Consider the following 18,580-nt stretch of genomic DNA (forward strand, 5'->3'; position numbering starts at 1 on the left):
AGGAAAGAATTGAGGAAAACATTGAGATTAGCCCAAGACCATTCGCCAACAACTCATTCACTGCAAGAACCTGACAAGACATACACTTAGAGACAAACAATCATTAGCATTAGAGCAAAGAGTCACTCTTTTCAGTGAGCAGAATCAGAGTTAATGAGAGATTCTTTTAAGATTCATAGACGAAAAACGTACGATTTGATGTCATTGACTACTTTATTGTGATTTAACTCACTCACACTTCTCGCGGACTCACTCTTTTGTAACTCAAATCACTCACACTCTTTTTTTAATCCTAACTGGTTGTGAATTAGAGCTTCGAAAGAGAGATTCATAAAAAAGAGTGATGAGTGATGATTTTTAAAAGAGTCACATTATTAAGAGTGCTGAGTTGAATCGCTCGAATGCGTTCATTTGTACGCTTTAACTCGTTTGTATCTTGCACAGTAGTGCGCACATCTATATGTAGTGTAGCAGAGTAGAAGAAGAAGTAAGAAGATACGGGGTTTTCCGAATTGAATTTCCAATGTCTTCGAATTGTCCAATGTGTGACAATTTTTAATTGATTGCGAGATGTTTTTCAACAGCTGTCAAATGTTGTACTTACATCACAATAATGTTTCAGGTGTTCCACACGATTTTCAATACGTCTCAAGCTGAATTGAGTTTGACAGTTCTTTGTGGTGTGTTGAAAATCATTGTGAATAAACTGAATTTTTTTTATTATGCAAATACACCATTTGACAGCTGTTGAAAAACTTCTTGGAGGTGGTGAATAATATTAACCACATCTGAAAGTGACTTGGAGAACCCTACAATAGTTCTTTGAACGGCGTCAATCACTTGAATATTCAACTACAAAAAGTGAGTCAAATGAGTCGAGTATTAGATTGTTTTTTTTTACAGGAATAACAGATAACTGAAATTAATACAAAGACTCTGAGGAGAGTGAGTTTTTGTTATGTGCCACGTCCATCTTAAATCGGGCTAAAATTGATTTTAAATATTTTTTTTGTGAAAATAATTTCATCTAATGATAGGAATTGAACCACTGAGTGGCGTTAGGCCGCGGGGCCATGGGGTTTCTCAACGCTCATTTTCACAAGCACTCATGAGTGCTTTTGAGAAACCTACGTTCTCAACGTTTGTCGAATCGGCACAAAATCGGTTTGAGAATCTTTGAGTGCTTAAATGAGTGCTTGAGAATGTTTTCTCAGTTTGAGAAAGCCCCGTGGCCCCGTGACCTAAGCTTTACCAGATTGAATGTGCTAGAAGAGCGAGTTAAATTTATCAACAGTCTCAAGAGTCAAGAAAATTTACTATGCCTGAGTGACTGGGAAACAACTGAATAGTAAAAAAAAAATAATCGAGATTAAACTCTCAAAAACATGTGTTATATGCTTTAATTCCCAGTGTCACGAGTGTCATGAAATCACTGACGTATATGTCATTGAAATGGGAATAAGTTACCAGTTCAGACACAGCAAGTTAAAAAAAAAGAACTATTCGTGGTTACTGTTAAATGAAGTTGTATGAAATAATCGTGGTTACTTAATTTTACTCTCATTTGATCGCTCATATCTAGTTAACTCTTGAATGAATCGTTTGACTCGCTTCTGATGAACCGTGTTAAATGGGAACTGATACACTTGTGACTCGTTTCCTACACATAAAATTTCCAATACCTACATTTGTAGACGGAGGATATGAATGTGCTCCACTTCCTTTGCTCTCACTGAAAATGATAGGGGCACTCAGCAAAAGTAATTGACTCTCAGCTGAGTTCCCTTGTTCCACTTCTGTTCTGCCTCACAAGGTGGGAACAGTATTGAAACCAAATTTTGCGTTATGTGTGGAAAAAAGATGTTATGTGTAGCGAACTTGTCACAAGTGTATCAGTTCCTAGAGAGTTCTATTGTAAAGGAGTTGAATAAACTATTCGTGAGTTCTTAATTTAACTCTCAGTTAATTTCACCCATCGAGAGTTAGCTCTTGAGTGAATCGGTTGACTCGCAACAGCTTAACTGTGTTGAGTGAGTTACGAGTCCAGGCGCTAGGGGATTTCATCAGAATCATAATAGAGTTCAAGACTCAAATGAACTCCTTTCGATGATTTGATTGAATTCATTTAGTGCAATTCTTTCTCTAGGCACTCGTTCTGAATCAATGTGGACATCACTAGCTTATGTCTGTTTTGGAATTTCCAATCATACCGGACGAGATGTCGCATCACAATGCTCAGTTTAATGAGATCCGGCCTACTAATGACCTACTGCCAAATATTTACCAAAAATCAAGATATGTCTTTCAATATTAAACATTTAAGCATTCAAGCATTGAATTGCAAAGACTACTCACTGGTACAGTTCTGCTCCTCGTCCGAGTTGTCCAGACAGTCGTCGTCGCCGTCGCAGATCCACGACTTCGGTATGCAGCGCTGATTGTTGCAGGTAAAGTCCCACGTGTTCGGGCACGCCTGGACCGGCGGTTCCGCGTTCGGGTCGGACAGACAGCTGCGCCCATCGTCCCCGAGCCGCTCGCCGTACGGGCAGCCGCACTTGACGACCAGCCGCGGGCTGGTCGGTCCGCCCGCGCTCGCCGCCGCCGCATCCTCCGTGTCGTTCCTCGGCAGCGCAAAGCACAGCTTCTCGCAGCCGCCATTGTTGACGCCGCACGGTTGGCTCGCGTCGATGCTCTGCACCCCGTGGCTGTACACCTTCACGCCGTACAGCCGGTTCGTCTGCGGCTCGCGCACCATTATCTCCTCCTGCTCGCCGTTCAGCTTGTTCAGCCGCACGATCGCATCCAGCCGCCAGTCGGTAATGTACATCCACTCCTCGTGTATCACGATCGAGAACGGGTGCCGGATCAGGCGCGAGTTCACCGTGCGCACGTCCGTCCCGTCCAGGTTGGCGTGCTGCACGTGGTCCAGCAGCGCGTCGCACCAGTACACCCGGTCCTCCCGGAAGTCGATCGACAGCCCGTTCGGCCAGCCGAGCGTCAGGTTGCGGAACACGATCAGCCCGCTGCCGTCCGCGTTCGCCCGGCTAATGTTGGCCGGCCGGTCCCACTCGGAGAAGTAGATGTAGCCCCGGTTCGGGTGCACCACGATCGCGCGCGGTCGCTTCAGATTCTTCAGCAGCGTGCGCCGGTAGCTCGTGTTGCGCGTCGACAGCACGTTCAGCGTGCCCTTGCGGCTGTCGATGTAGTACAGATTCTTCGACACCCAGTCGACGGCCAGCCCCTCGACGCCCTCGTTCTGGGACGCGAGCACGATTTCCCGCCCAGTGCCGTTGCGGTGCACCCGGTAGATCACGTCCTGCAGCACGTCCGAGTAGTAGATGTGCTCGTCCACCGCGTCAAAGTCCAGGCCGACGAAGCGGGCCCGCCGCGACACGACCGGCAGTATCGCGTCGCTAAACCCTTCGATGACCGGATCGAGCACCTTGCCCTTGATGAAGCGCTGCTGCGAGTACATCAGGAACTGGCGCACCAGGTGGCAGTTCATCAGATCCTTCGACAGCTGCCAGCCGGTGTGGCAGGCGCACCGGTACCCCAGCCCGGACGGCGCTCCCTGCACCGCCGTCACGACGCACATCTGCGAGCAGCCGCCGTTGTTGCTGCCGCACGGGTTCGACACCTTCGGCTGCGTGAGCGGATGCACCGCAATCAGGGCGCGCGGCTCCCGGATATCCTTCGCCTTGAAGATCGACTGTATGCTGGACGAGCCCTCGAACCGGTCCACCGACATGATGCCCTGCTTGGTCGCGTCCGACCAGAACACGCGATTCTCGAACAGCGCGAGCCGGGACGGGCTCGGCACCTGCTGGCCGCGCAGTATCATCACGCGCCGCTCGCCCTCGTAGCTGACCGACTCGATGTAGTCGAGCAGCGAGTCGCACCAGAAGACGCGCCGCGCGATCACGTCCACCGCCACGCCGGACGCTTTGTACGCCGCCTCCGACACGATCGACTTCGCGTGCGTACCGTCCATGTGGGCGCGCAGCACGTGGCTACCGTCCGCCACGAACATCAGGCCCGCCGTCGGGTCGAGCGCCAGATCGGCCGGGCTGGTCAGGTTCGAGCCGAGCACGACCGCGTGCCACCGGCCGTCCAGCTCGAATACGTCCACCTTCTGGCCGACCAGGTCGGCCACGTACAGCTTGTCCCCGACCCAGTCGATCGCGATCGCGACCGGGGCCCACGTGCCCGGCAGCGTGAAGTCGTGCCCGCCGAACCCACCGTCCACCAGCACCTGCGACTGCACCTTGCGCGTCTTGATGTCCGACCAGTAGAGCAGATTCTTCGCGTAGTGATAGGAAAGGCCGCTGGCGCCGGTCGCGTTCGCGATGATGCGCGAGTCCTGCCCGTGCGCGCTCATGCGCAGGATGGCGCGATCGTACGCAAAGAACAGCTCCAGGCTGCTGGCGGTCGGGGCGACGCAGCGCGTCTTCTCCATCAGCGTGTAGCCGGTGGCGCACGCGCACGAGAACGACCCGTCCGTGTTGGTGCAGAGCTGGTCGCAGTGGCCCCACACGGTACACTCGTCCAGGTCGGCGCAGGTCCGATTGTCCGGGGAGAGGGTGCGCCCGGCCGGGCAGTAGCACACGCCGCCCGTCAGCGACGGGCCACACTTGTGCTCGCAGCCCAGCGCCGGACAGGACGTGGTTGCTGCAAAGAGAGAGCATGAAAGGAAAAGAAATCAATTAAATGATTCCCAAAAAAAAGGGAAAGCAAACCCAACACTTACAGCAAGCCGTTTCCTCGTCCGTGCCATCGTCGCAGTCACGCTTGCCGTCGCACAGCTTCGACTTGACAATGCACTTGGCCTGGCCGTTCGGGCCGCCCCGCGGGCACAGGAACTTGTTGTCCGGGCAGGCGATCGCGGTACAGTTCGCCTCGTCGCTCTCGTCCGAGCAGTCGTGGTAGCCGTCGCAGTGGAACGTGGCCGGTATGCACAGCGCATTTGCACAGCGGAACTGGCCACCGTGGCAGGGTGGGAAATCTGCAAAAAAAAAAAAAACCAGGTGTCACATTACGTCACATCCATTTGCCCTCCAAAGTGCCCCAAAAAAAAAAAAAACAAAAAACAAATACTTACTGCAGCCCACCTCGTCCGAGTTGTCGCCACAGTCGTTCTTGTGGTTGCACTTCAGCGCCGTATCGATGCAGCGCACCCCGTTGGCGCACCGGAACTGATCGAGCCGGCAGGCCGTGCCCGGGCAGCCCTCCTCGTCCTTGCCCGTCCGGCAGTCCAGGTAGCCGTCGCAGCGCTTCTCCTTTGGCACACAGATCTCCGCCACGCGCCCGTTCAGCGAGACGCCGAGCGACGGTGCACCGCACCGGATGTCGTCCGTTTGGCACTTGCGGTACGCTGGGAGGGGGGGGGGGAGGGTGGAGAGAAACAAGGTAGGTGGAGTAAGGATTCATTAGTACCGTTTCATAGCACATCAAATATAAATGATTGGAAAACTAAATCTGCTCAACGGTCAATAAATTGCGGAATACAAACAAATATGAGAAGCATCCAAAAATGTTTGGGAAAGAAACCAAAATACCATCGGGCAACCTTGTAACTCTCCACTTCAACTCAGCAGTTCACTCACAATAGCTTTTAAGATATCTAAGTGAGTCTAGTTCTTGATTTTGTGAGTCGTTGCCGGTACATTTAGAGTCTGAGGCATCAATTTTTGACATCGATGTGCATCAATGCTTGCCTCTAACGTACCTGGTTTTGTCTGTTTGACAAATCAACAGTGTTTGACTGTAGTAGAAATCATAATAAATTCACAAGGTATTTCAGCAGATTTATGAAAACTTTGCTGTGTTCAACAAAGTATGTAACTTAATATTTTTAATGAAAAAACTAATTAATTTGTATCAATTGTTACACACCGTTTCGGCGACTTAGCAGACACCACCGAAACTTTCGAAATCTATATGACGATTGTAGTTTTTGATTTTCTACTGATTGCATTATTCATCATCATGCGACTTAAATTCAATAATTTTGAGGGGAAAAAACAAGTAAAAACAGTTTTGAAAGTTCGTGTACCAAAATTGGATATCTGAGAGACTAAAGTTGATGCCATAGACAACTATCATTTGGACACACTGTAAAAAATAAGAGCCTTAAGGGCTTAGCGTGACAACGCCTGCAACATACCATTCTGTCGAGTGGTTGCTCATATCGCCTGGCTGAGTGATTTGAATTAACGATTGGAATTTTCAACAAAAATCTAGCTGAACTGATTGTCAGTGTGTAGAATAGAATGGATTCTTCAATATATTGATTTTTCGTACACATTTTTCGCACCAAGGAACGAGGATTGGTCCTTCAATCATCAAAAGAACCTAACAATGGGGCCTTTTCCGTTTCAAGTTCGTAGGCTGAAATTTCAGCCTGTCAGCTGTTTGCATTGTATAGCAGTTTTCGAGCAGCTATCTAAATGGGTATAATAAACAGGTTGGCTTGTCCCAATGGGTATGAATTTAGAAGGCTGAATGAAGATTTTAAGAGTGTTTTGAGTATTCCGCAAGCCTCTAGAAAGCTTGTTTGAACAAAAGTCCTGTTGAAATGTGATATTCAAATTTGGTTATAAAAAACATGCTATGAGGCCATCTAGACTACAAACACTTTGATTCCATTACCAGATCTCTTTAATGCACATTGGGATGGATGTAAACACCAACTTGTTTTGCCATTTTTCGAGCAGTTACTCAAATCTAATTCTAGCTATGAGGCTAGAATAATTTAGACTGAAAATTGCAGGCTAGTTTTATGTGTGATTTTGTATGGAGTGTTTACATGATTTCAGCCTCCAACTGTCAAACTCCATACAAAAAACTGACTAGAATCGTGAAGGGCCCCAATTATCGATCGCATCTTTTTAATTCCTGCATTATCCTAGCGGGCCATATCAAATTCCTCTGTCTAGAGTACATCTAAAATGTGTGTATTGTAAACGGTTTTTGTTCAAACAGAATCAAGAAATATGCTTATTTTGTAAAAAAAAATATGTAGTTTTTATCAGGATTTTGAGCCAAAATTGATTGCAATTTTGAACCCTTACCCGGGACTTTAGCGTGTTCAACTCTGTCGAATTGGAGAAGTCTGTCGAATTGGAGAACGCTCGTCCCATTCTTTGATTTTACCATCAACTGAAACTGTTTATCATCATACAGGCAAACTATCAATGCAGTAGGTGTAAATTTCTGTTCAATCTAAGCAAAAAATGCATAAAAAGCGAATAAAAGCCCGAAGGTAGAAGTAATTAGCAGCTCGATTTGTTTGCTTGTGTACGGTACAACGGATGTTACAACGTCAAGGGAGTCCGTCTGCCGTCTGGATGCTTTCGTAACTTAATCGTCGTGTTCTTACGCCTCCCACCCTACGTCCTTCCCTTGCCTTCTAGTGGGCAGTGGTACAATCTACCATTTGCGCAAACATTGTTCACCCTGGACAATCGAACATTGCTAGCGAGTGTCGTCATAGATGTAATAAACTCGGATTATAGCTAGAATATAGTGGCTTGGGGTGTGTGTGTTTTTTTTTCACCTGATGCTCTAAAATTATCCCATTATGCTAATGTCCAATTCTTGCTAACTACTTGCTTTGTGAGTAACTAATGGCAATTTGTTTATAACTTTGATCTCCTGCGTTCATTTGATCATACTGTTACAACTGACTAGCTCTGGCTAGTTAATATTTTTGCTGCAACGTAGCCTTTGCTTCAACAGCAACAGATCTCTGGGGAGTCACCCGCTGGACCAAGAGCCCAGTCACGTACGCTAGCACGCCGATTCGTGCCAAACGCTGACCTCATCCCAACCTGCTGTCCCAACAGTTGCACCCCTCCCCCCCGCCCCCCCCCCCTCTTACTCCCCCACAAGGATACTTACTGCAGTCGGATTCGTCCGTACCGTCGACACAATCGATCGTCATGTCGCACTTGTAGTGGGGTGGAATGCAGTACGTCTTGTTAAACACGTACTGACCGCAGCTGATCTGTCCCGGTTCGCACTCGGGCGGCGCTGAGAGAGAGATAGATAGTGATAGAATGAGATAGGCCTATCCCGGCCACTCCAGCACTACTTACGACAATGGTTCAGCTCGTCCTCGCCCTTATCGCAGTCCTTCTGATAGTTGCAGACCGACGTCTGCGGTATACACTTTCCCTCGGGGCACTTGAACGTTCCGAACGGACATGGCACGTCTGTTTCATTACTAAATATACTGCCACCTGGAGAGAGAGAGAGAGAGAGAAGGGAAAAACGAGAAAAAGAGATGGATAGATAATTAATAACAGCATGACGAGTGCAGATTCAGGCACAAAAAAAAAAAGGTAACAGCCAAGGGACCTCCCCGCACGAGCGCAAATTGCGATCCCGCGTTTCCCGCTAGACGGCTAACCTCCGAAATGTTTCCCCACGGTTCTCGGGGCCGGATATTGCTCGGGGGCCCTCCCCTGGCTTCTACTGTGTGTGAGTGTGTGCGCCCGTCCCGTAAATAAGCATTGATTGATGGTAGATTCCGCCTGATCTTCCGCCGCATCTTGTCCGCTCGAATCTCGGCCCATAATAATGACCGTACGACGACGAACGACGACAACAACTGCGCGACGACGACGATCATGATGATGATGATGATAATGATGATGAAGCTAATGTGAATAACGCTATTGTTACAGTTCGCTGCGGTCGGATAAAGTTCATCCACAAACATACACACACACACATACAGGCACGCATTCGAGGAGGGTTTACAAAAGTTTGCGTGTACGGCGGGGTCCATTCCCAACGCTGCCGCGTTCGTTCTCGCCCGCGTCATCATCAGCCACGTGTACGTGCAGGTTCGTTGTCACTTTTGATCGTTTTCTATTGTGCTTATTAGAACCTGCTGCTGCTGCTATCATTACAGTTTGCATTGTGTAGGATGATGATGGGATGCTTCGAGCGCTTCTTCTTTTTTTTTTTTTACCCGAACGTTCCGGAATGGGGAATACGGGGCTGACTTGTACTAGCCCGCGAGATGTTACGTACATCTTTCTACCGCCGGCACCTCTGGGAACTTTGGGACACACACGAGGTAAGGTGGTTTTGTAGAGAGAGAGAGAGAGAGAAAAGCAAACAAGAAGCAAAAGGTTGTTATGCGCATTCAAGCCGTGCGCTCTGCCCGCTGAGAACCCCAAATCAGTCCCAAGTTCCCCATCCACGTGTGCATTCCGATCGCGCGACTGGAAGCCATGTTTGAGCCATTGAAACTCTGGGAAATTCACATCGAACAGGCACACACACACACACACACAAATGCGGGCTAGTATCACACGCGCTTTACGACCCGGACGTGATGCAATTTGACCATTAGCAGGTACGGACAAAAGCAAGCCATAAAGTCTAGCAAACAAAAAAAAACAAAAGCAAAACATCAACCAATCATTCACCTTTGCGTTGGGAGTGCAGGAGCGCTGTCTCGCCGCCTGTCCAAATCGCAGCCAATCGCATCGCAATCACCTGACGGTATACACAAAAAAAAAACACCGACCCACACTGCTTCAGGCTGCAGTGTGCTGAGAATGAATTCGCACAGGTTCTGATGCCCGAACATCTGATGCCCGGGCGCGAAGGTTAAATCACGGGCTCCGGGGAACGGAACGTGCGAAATTCAACTCTGCAACCTGTGTATCGAATGAGGCGAGTACTTGTACGTGTGTTTTTTGTTGTTGCTCGTAGTTAGCGGAGTTGTTGGTTTTGTTGTTGTTTTTTTTCTCTTTATTGCTGGTCTCTGGTTGAGATTCCAACATCTCCTACTGCTAGAAGGAGAATTGAGTTTGTTTCGAGAATGATGCGCCATTCAAGCAGCGCAGCCTCAGATCCCCAGAGGTTGCTGTTGGGTATTGTGGCTGACTTTGATGCTTAGTTTGGATATTTGGAATTCGCCTTTACAGAAGACGCTTGTGGGGGTTTTGAGGCCGTCTAGTCTAGACTTTCGGAAAAATATACAAACCAAAACTGGAGCTGACTCGCGCAAAACATTTCTTCCCTTACTAGATGTAAAAAATGTCCAAAGTTTCAGATCCTCACACACACACACACACATATTCTGGGTGATCTTCTATTCCATCCCGCAAAGATGTTACCGCCAGCAAGGGCTCAACAGCTTGAAGAGTCCCTAACGGCATGACTCCAACAAGTGCGTCGTTATTAGGAGATTGACGTGAAAGTGATTTACACACACACACACTCACACCCTCGTACGCACATACACACACACACAGCTCGTCTTCTTCCCAAGCTGCTCGGTGGTAAAGTAGTTTATTCAATTGAAGCCAAACCAAATTTCCGGTCCCGCACCCGCGTACTTTCCGTCCCGCGCAAAGCAAACCGAGTGCGTTTCGTCACGCAACGGCGCTTCGTGAAGGAAAATGCTGGATGCTGGGTTCGCCCTCGACCGCACCGCAGTGGATAGAATGTCAATTCCGCGGGACGGTTCATCATTGCCATCATTGGCGACACCATGAGTGTGTAGTGGCTTTGCTTTCCACCGACTGTGCCGTGTGCTTCGCTTTCGGGGTCCGGTGTCTTGGCCACAACGGCCAGCATTCATGTGCGAACGAACGCACACACTTCAGCGTGGCCCAAGCGGTGGGATCCGCCGCAAGCAGCGCCGGATTGATAACGGCCGAAACGAAGGGCACACGGAGCTGCGGGAGGGTAGGGCCCGTTTATTTACATTTCCCGTGCAATCGGGCCGTCTCCGTGCGGCGATGGGAGAAAATAACAAAGCAAGCAAACCGCAGGCGCGTAGAACGCTTTTCTTAGTGCCTCACCAGCTCCCTCTCCAGGCTTGTTTGGGTTTGGGGTCTCGTGTGCAAAGACTGGTTTCCGTTCCGGTGGCGCTCGTCCGGCTTAACGCAAGGGAAAGCCTCTTTCCAGTAAAAAAGAAAAAAGAAAAAGATGGTCGCATGAGCAAGACCTAGCACGCCAACAAGCGTGCGTAAGGCGGAAAGAAGCAGTCGAAATGGAAAACCGAAGCACGAGTGTGCGAGTATATGTGTATATCGTAATAATGCATGCTGACGAGCTTTTCCGCTTTTTCTTCTCCCTCCCCACGCACACACACACACACACACACACACACACACACACATACACTCTTTTGCACTAACCGGCTCAATCATCCTTTTCCGGATTCCGGCACACTCTCCGGGGTTCGTCTTGTGTGTCTTGTTTTGGAATTTTCAGCCGCTCGAAATGTTGTCCGCCTTACCGGAGGTTCGTAAAATGTATATTAAACCCGTTCACACACACACACACACACACACACACACACACACACAGACAAACCGTTTAGTATGGTTTTGCTGTGTCGTTTTCCCGTACGTGAGACCTGTGGCAGGTTGTTGTGGGGCTCATGGGGGGCCCATGGTTTAACCCATAAAATTCCCCAGTCGCCAGACGAACCGAGAACTGGTTACAGTTGTTTTTTTTTTTGTCCATCAACCAGAGGAAGCACTCCATCTTGTGCGGCAAATGTAGGACACAGCTTGAAAATTCCAAAAAAAAGCATTAAAAATGCGATTTGGCACATATTATATATGCAAAGTACTCCTGGAGAGAGTGATATCCGCTTTTGGATATTTGTGCGATATCTTCTGTATACAATTGCATGTTTCTTCTTTTTGTTCTTCTTTTTTTATACCTTGCCAATGATCCACCCATAATATATGTCTGATTAAAAGTTTATTGTTAGTATTAAAAAGCCAATATGCCAACTATACTAGTATGGATTTGAACGCACGATCGGTGAGATGTCGGGAAGAGCACTTTGCCGCTGGACCACAAGCGCATCTGATTCGTTGCGCGTTAAAATTGGTTCCAGTATCCGCCAAGCCTGTGAATGCTGGTAATTAACCAGCCAAGCCGGCATCTTGTATTGTTTCCAACGCTACACCACTTCCTCGCCCTTTTTAGTGCAAAACGCCAGATTCACCAATCGCGTTCAATAAAATAAGGTGTTAAAATCTTCTCCCTGCAAGTATTTCTTCTTATTTGTTTACGCAGAATCAAATGCGCTACGCATTTTTTACTTTATTAAAAATATATATTTGTTTATTTATTTTCAACTGTCTCCTATTAACTGTCCACTGTCACAACCGTTGCCCATGATTGTGAAATACTGTGGGGAGAAATAACGTTGTGCAATGCTGCGAGGAAATTATGGTAAGTTTGCGTAGAAATATTAAAACAACTATCTGCAACACTGTTTCACCCAGCTCTAACTAGGCTCTCTTGTCCATGCACTGCGATCGGTGCACCTTCAACCTTTTCCACCTTTTTTTAAATGTTTTCGCGTGTGTGTGTGTGTTTTTTTTCGTTTTGTTTTGTTTTAAATTGCCGCCTGAAAACGGTTCACCCGCAAATGCTTCATTCGACGCTTTACAGCCCGGGAGCGGTACCATACCTGTCGTTACCGGTTAATACCATCTCCACACCCCTTCCCCCTTTTGCCTTCCGTTCAAAACTATTCAGAATCGTAAAATAAAGGCCCGAGCGCAAACCTATCCCTGGAGCCACCCCCCAAAAAAAAAACAAAAACCCAATCCAGATCAACGATTTAGCCGGGAAAGTACGACCTGGGGCATGGTTGAGGGGTCGCCGCTCTCCGAAAAGGGGGAGGGGGGGGGGCGAGACGAAAGTGAAAGTTCCAGTTCCAACTAACACCCCCCCCCACCCCCCGCCGCACGCAAGCACAGTTCAAAATCCTCGCCTCGACGCGGACGGCGTTAAAAAGGAAAGGAAAGCAGAAAAGGAAAACATCCATACCCCCGTTTCCCTTCTCCCTCGCCCTCCTACCATTATGTGGAAGGTGTAAGGGGGTAGGGGAGGGAGGGAAGGGGGGGAGGAGAGGGGGAGCCATTGGGGCATCCGTTCGGATTGCGATTTTGCTCGCTTTTACGATGCGCCGCGCAACTTCCCTATTCCGGTTTTGCTCGAAAGTCATGGCCGTTGCCGCCGCCGCCACTGTGTGCGTGAGGAAAGCCGATACACGATCGCCGAGCGAAACAAACAGTGGGGGAGAAGGGAAAGGGGTTGATGTAGCTACGGCTTGATTAACTTCCTTCTTTATCGGGTGGCGCTCCGGAAACCGGAAAAAAAACTGGAGGAAGAAGCAAACCTGAAATTGAGGAGTTTGTGCCGCTTTTTTTGCTGTTTGCTGCTGCTGCTGCGACTAGCGGGAGGAAGGAAAGGTTCAATCGCACGCTGGGGCCGTAAGAGCTAGTATAAAGGCCAAAGAGAGGGACTGAAAGAGTGAGAGAGAGCGAGATAGAGAGAGAGAGAGAGAGAGAGAGACAGAGAGAGAAATAGAAAGAAACGAGGTCGAGAGAAAAGGTGCCCGATCGTGCCGAAAAGCATCAAGAAAACTTCGGCCGCTCTTGTAACCTTTCTTTTCCTTCGTTGCTTTATTTTCTCCCGGCTCCATTCGCTGCGCCTGGCGCACGACCCTTTCACTCCACGTGAAGATATGTGCTTCTGCGTGTTTCGCACTTTTCAAACCAGCCAAGCAGTTCGACACACATCTTTATCATTTCGAGTTTGGATTCGATTTTGGTTTCTACCCCAAGGCACTGCCCGTTTTATGAGTGTTTTCCGTTCATTTCCCTCTGGCCGCCCCGATCGCAGACAGGCCGCCAATTTCCCTTTCTCCTTCACTTATCACTTATCAGGCCCCACGATCAGTGCGGGCTTTGCTAGTGAGTGCGTGCGTTACTTTCCTTGCTCGATTTGGTTTGGCATTTCTTTACGTGTTTCGTTTTTTTGTGTTTTTATTTTGTGTTGAGGTGCTTCCTATTAGCTCCTGCTGGCCATTATCAAGCTGCAGTATGCAAACTGTACTTCTGTGTTGCATATCTTTCACCCTTTTCCCTACAGCTTGTCGTGTGCGAATTCCAGCCAACAGCAGCAGCAGCAGCCAATTGCATGATTCGCTATGAGTGATGGGCATGGGAATTCGGACATGAGAGCATTTGCATACGGCGCACGTTATGCGAATTACTTTTCCTATGCCTCTCTGGTTTTGTGCTCTGTTTCCAACCGCATTGAATTGCGCAAAAAGGTGGCACGAGAGAGCAGGCGCGTAAAAAAAAAACGACAGCCGAGAGCACGAAACTCGCCAAACAATCCCAAATGCACGGTGGTGAAACATTGCTGCCAGTTGTGAAATATACACCGCAGAGAAATGTTAAGCTCGTAGTCGAAATGGATGAGCTGTGCGGGTCTGTGTATGTGTATGTATGAGTATTTTTGTCATCTTTTCTAGCGTAATCTCGCTATCAAACGTGTCAGCGCTTTGTGCTTTGTCACAACCGCTCCATCTTGTTCCCATCGGCATCTGTTGTATCGTGCCCTTTTCTCGTCTGAAACACGGCTGAAATGTCGAACGTGCAAGCACGAGGAGAAACTGGGGATGTGAGATGAGATCGTTCGATCTGATGGAACCATGGAGAAGACGAACCATGGAGAAGACGAGCCTTGACGGCGATGTTGGGCCATCAAACAAAAGAGAAAACACTGGAATTATATCACGCCAGAAGCGCGAACGGGGTAGGTGGTTGAGGCCTAGCTATTCCCCCAATGCTTGGAGCTCGGCAAAGCCGCCACACCATCTAGAGCCGGAAGAATAGGATTTAGTTTTTTTGTATAGAGGCGCGATCGAACTTGTGTATCGATTCCTTTCTCTCGCTCTCACACGACGCGAGCTTCTGCCTCCCGGGTTTACCAGACCAAGCAGTCAGCAACCACTCGGCAAACTGTTTCGGCAACTGTTTGGGAAATGAGCAAAAGCGGTAAACCGACGTGTTGCACAAGCTGGTGCAATTTGTTCGCAGCGCAGCGCGCGGTCAGTTGAAAGTTGATGGTGGGGCTCCTTTCGAAAAGCAGCCTGATTTTCCTGCTCTCAATGTCACAGCGTTCTATTTTTAGTTGAGTTGAAGATACCTTAAGATACCCTATTGAGATCCGAGCAGGAGATTGTGGTCACAAACATTGGATGTTTAATAATTGTAAGCGTTGACTTCGGGGAGAAAAAAACCCCCAAATCGTTGGAGATGGCTAGAGCAGTCCAGCATTTCAAGGCAATCTTACAGCAGAGGAGCGATGTTACGCCTGTTGTGTAAGAGGATCTCGATGCCTTTAGGAAGATCTTGGATGAGTTTATCAGCAAACGGTTGTCGGAGCAAAGGGTTTACGGTGGATCTGGTTTAGGAGGTTCTAGCGAGCTGAGAGCTACATCTACTGCTTGGTCATACTTTAGACAGTTGGGATATAATTGGAAATAGCAATATCGAGATTCTGAAGTCTTGAAAAGTAATCTTGAAGCAGAGTAGAAGTAGTTGCAAGATCTTTTAATCAAAATTTGGAAACTTTCAAGCCTGACATCTTAGACCGAGACATTGAATCTAAGCTCTGTGATACAAACTGTCTGTGATATTTGAGGTCTTTTAGCTATTTTAGTTGTTTACATGTCGAATTGGAAAAGGGTCACCAATATTTGTTTCAAAAACATTGAAAACATTCTTTGTTTTTATATCAAGAATTGGAAGTAACAAAGGTGTTCAAGACTTGGTTGGCAGGCGCCAACTGTTGCAATGTCTGGGAGGAATGGTTTGCAGAATTAATCTCAAGCTAGATCCCTAACTAAACCCCCTATCCTATTCCCATCCCCCAATGCCTGATCCCACAAGGTACGCAACACTTACCTATTGCTAACAATGACTCGGCGTGGATAGTGGTGGACAGGAAGGCGATCGCGACCAGCGGCAACAGCAGCCAGCTCGGTGTCCTCGAAGCCCCCCGCACCATCCTCCTCCACCTCGGTCGCCAGCCGGTTCCGCTCCCGTCGTTCGGCGTTGAGAGCTCCATGCCGCGCAACTGGGTGTGCCCCCAGTCGACACACCGCCGCGTCCTCGCTTCCTCGCTGTTTGTTTTATGGGCAGGCGAGGTTCGGGTGCTACGGTTCCCTGGTTTCTGCGCGTACCACACTACCAGCTAACCCGTTCCCAACTAGCCGCGCTTCCGGGGCCGGTTTCCTGGTTGGCTACTCCAACAGCCACAACTACTGCTACTACTACCGCGGCTGCTACTGTTGCTGTACCGCCGCGACACCTTTCATGCCTTCTCCGGAGCGCTTTCCACGCGCAGCTCCACAGACACGAGCGCGAAAAGCAGACGACGAACCTGCCGTTTCTGTCACTGACGAGGTACACGCACGACTACTGTCACCCACTAGACTTACACCGAATGCACTCTCGCCCACAGACGCACACACACACACACACTGTTTGAAACACACGCACACAGCACGCGATCGCGCGCGCACAAACACACACGCACCTCACTTGATGTGTGCGCACAAACTATACACGGTATACTAAACTAGGTACTAGGGAAGGAAAACAAACGAAACAAAAAATCAGCTGAATGCAGCAAAGCACTCGATTCTAGAGTTTCCGGGCGGGCGCCAGGAAAGAGTGGAATCGTGTGCTGCTGCGTGTGCCGCCGCTGCTGCCGCCCACGAGGTTGGTTGCTTGCTGTAGTTTTGGTTGATAGGAATTTCGGTTTATGTGTTTCTTTTGATAGTAGCAGCTGCACTGAAGGATTGCACACACCTTGTCAAGTACTTGTGCACACACACACATAGACACACACATACACAACGGCACCTGTATGGAAGAAGAAAATGGAAAAAAACCGAATATTAGTATACAGGTTGCTGAGGACATTTGTGGGGCACCGGCACGGTTTTTGCACCTAGATTATCATCCCGGGCGCGGCGGATCGAACTTCGGACGTGCGTCTTAAAGCGAAATGGCCGAAAGTTCCTAAGAAAGAGGTACGGCCTCTTAAGGCACAACGACCTTTCCCATCTCTGGCCGTGTCTCTTTTGTTCGCGTACGCTCCTTCTCCGGGGTTCGCCTGTTTTTGACAGCGGCTGTCATACGTATGCGTCGGGGGAGTGGGGAGGGATTTGTGTTGTTTTGCCCCACTCCCCCTCCTCTCCGTTTCACTGTAAGAACAAGCCCCGCAACTAGCAAAGAATCGTGACGTGTGCTTTCCATTCGCTCTTGCCCCGCTGCTGCTGGGCGATTGTGTTCGTTCTCTCCTGCGCTAGCTTCCATTGGCTGTCACAGCGCACACACAGCGCGGGTTCTAGCGGCGCATTCAAAATGGTCACCCGGTGTACGGGCTCCGCCGCGAGAGGCGGAGAGGGCGGCCAATCATACGAGCAATAGTCGAATGTGGGTGGGGTGAGGGGCCGGTGGGTTCGTCGCTTGCCGGGCGAAAGAGGTGATATCATCATCAGCTCAAAACCCCCCAACCACCACCACCACCACCCTTGCGATTCGACCCGAAGAGCGCACGGTAATGATTTTGCTTTTTGCTTCCATTTTTTTTCTCTCCCATCTTCTTCTCTCTGTTTTCCTCCCAACACACCGGCTCCACACACACACACACAGACACTCGGTGCTCGAAGCGGACGGGATTGTTTCGCAGAAGGCAAAGCGAAAAGGGCAAACTGATGGCTGAAGGAGGGAGTGGGGAAGGGAAGCTGTGGCTGGCTGTGCGAGCGAGTGCGAGTGGAAACCTTTGGGCACGGGGGATGATGGTAACGGTACATTCCGGCTTGACAAATGAAGTTTTATTTTTCCTTCCACGTACCGCGCCCAACCCCTCCCCCCCACCCCCTCTTCCTCCTTCTTCGTTTGGAACGGGACACAGCACAGTGTTTGCTGCGCTGGAATCACGGCAAAATGAAACCGAGGAACTAACTGGTTGGAGAGTAAAGGAGGCGCACTGTGTGTGTGTGTGTGTGTGCACACGGTAAACCATGTACCGTGTGTTTCCCAGCGCCACCCACCCACCCCAGTACAACCGTTGAAAGTCGCACCAAGAACCACCACCAGAGTGCGGTGGTGCAAAAGACTTCAACGGGCGAACCGTGCGGCACAAGCGACGAACCCCTCGTACTGCCACGCGAACCCACCACCATCCTCAACTCTCACGCCGCGGACGCGGTGGTTTTGCGAGGGCCACGTCAGATTCATGCGATTGGTTGGCGCTCTTTTTTTTCTTCTTCTTTTTCGCCGGGTTTTCGGTTCTGAATGAAAAACATTCTGCGAAACAACCCACGAACCCACTGTGTGTGAGCGCGCGTGCGCCCGCGCCGTTGTGTGCGTTTTCGCTTCACCGTGCGAGAAGTCACTAATCCATTCTAGGGGAGGAGAGGAGAGGGGAGGGAGGGGGAGGTGGAGAATGAAACAAAAAACAGAAAACAAGCCCCATCCCCCGCACCACTCCTCTTGCTTCTTTCTGGCAGCACGCAAATGCGCTGTGAAAATAAAGTCAAAAGCCCTCTGCTATTCATTGCGCAGCATTAATGCAGCAGCAAAACAAAACAACAAGTGGGAAGAAAAAATAATTCAAAAATAGATACACACACACACATACACACATACATGCACACGCATGCACGCACGCGAGAGCGCGTGCGTTCAATCTCAGAACACAATCGGGGGCTAGTGCG

At 49.2% G+C, this 18,580-nt stretch overlaps 2 protein-coding genes across 8 annotated transcripts in view; one reads left to right on the top strand and one right to left on the bottom strand.

The window, feature by feature from the left end:
• Positions 1 to 18,580, top strand: part of LOC120961686 (uncharacterized) — a 395,308-nt gene that overhangs the window by 29,142 nt on the left and 347,586 nt on the right. The window lies entirely within an intron of this gene.
• LOC120948455 (low-density lipoprotein receptor-related protein 2) overlaps positions 1 to 18,580 on the bottom strand; it is a 52,054-nt gene that overhangs the window by 15,411 nt on the left and 18,063 nt on the right. For 4 of the 7 annotated variants that reach the window (XM_040364827.2, XM_049606169.1, XM_040364836.2 and 1 more), the window contains exons 2-7: positions 15,756 to 16,438; positions 8,097 to 8,240; positions 7,900 to 8,031; positions 5,099 to 5,371; positions 4,748 to 5,002; positions 2,356 to 4,668 (exon numbers count right to left, since the gene is read on the bottom strand). In XM_040364827.2, the coding sequence (XP_040220761.2) occupies positions 2,356 to 4,668; positions 4,748 to 5,002; positions 5,099 to 5,371; positions 7,900 to 8,031; positions 8,097 to 8,240; positions 15,756 to 15,918 (3,280 nt within the window). In that variant the 5' untranslated portion in view covers positions 15,919 to 16,438. Of the gene's footprint in view, positions 1 to 2,355; positions 4,669 to 4,747; positions 5,003 to 5,098; positions 5,372 to 7,899; positions 8,032 to 8,096; positions 8,241 to 15,755; positions 16,439 to 16,664; positions 16,724 to 18,580 lie in introns of those variants that run through there. The other 3 variants (XM_049606178.1, XM_049606099.1, XM_049606225.1) reach the window with 3 other exon arrangements.

This window comes from Anopheles coluzzii, chromosome X (assembly GCF_943734685.1).
Source record: "Anopheles coluzzii chromosome X, AcolN3, whole genome shotgun sequence".
Classification (NCBI taxonomy): Eukaryota; Metazoa; Arthropoda; class Insecta; order Diptera; family Culicidae; genus Anopheles; species Anopheles coluzzii.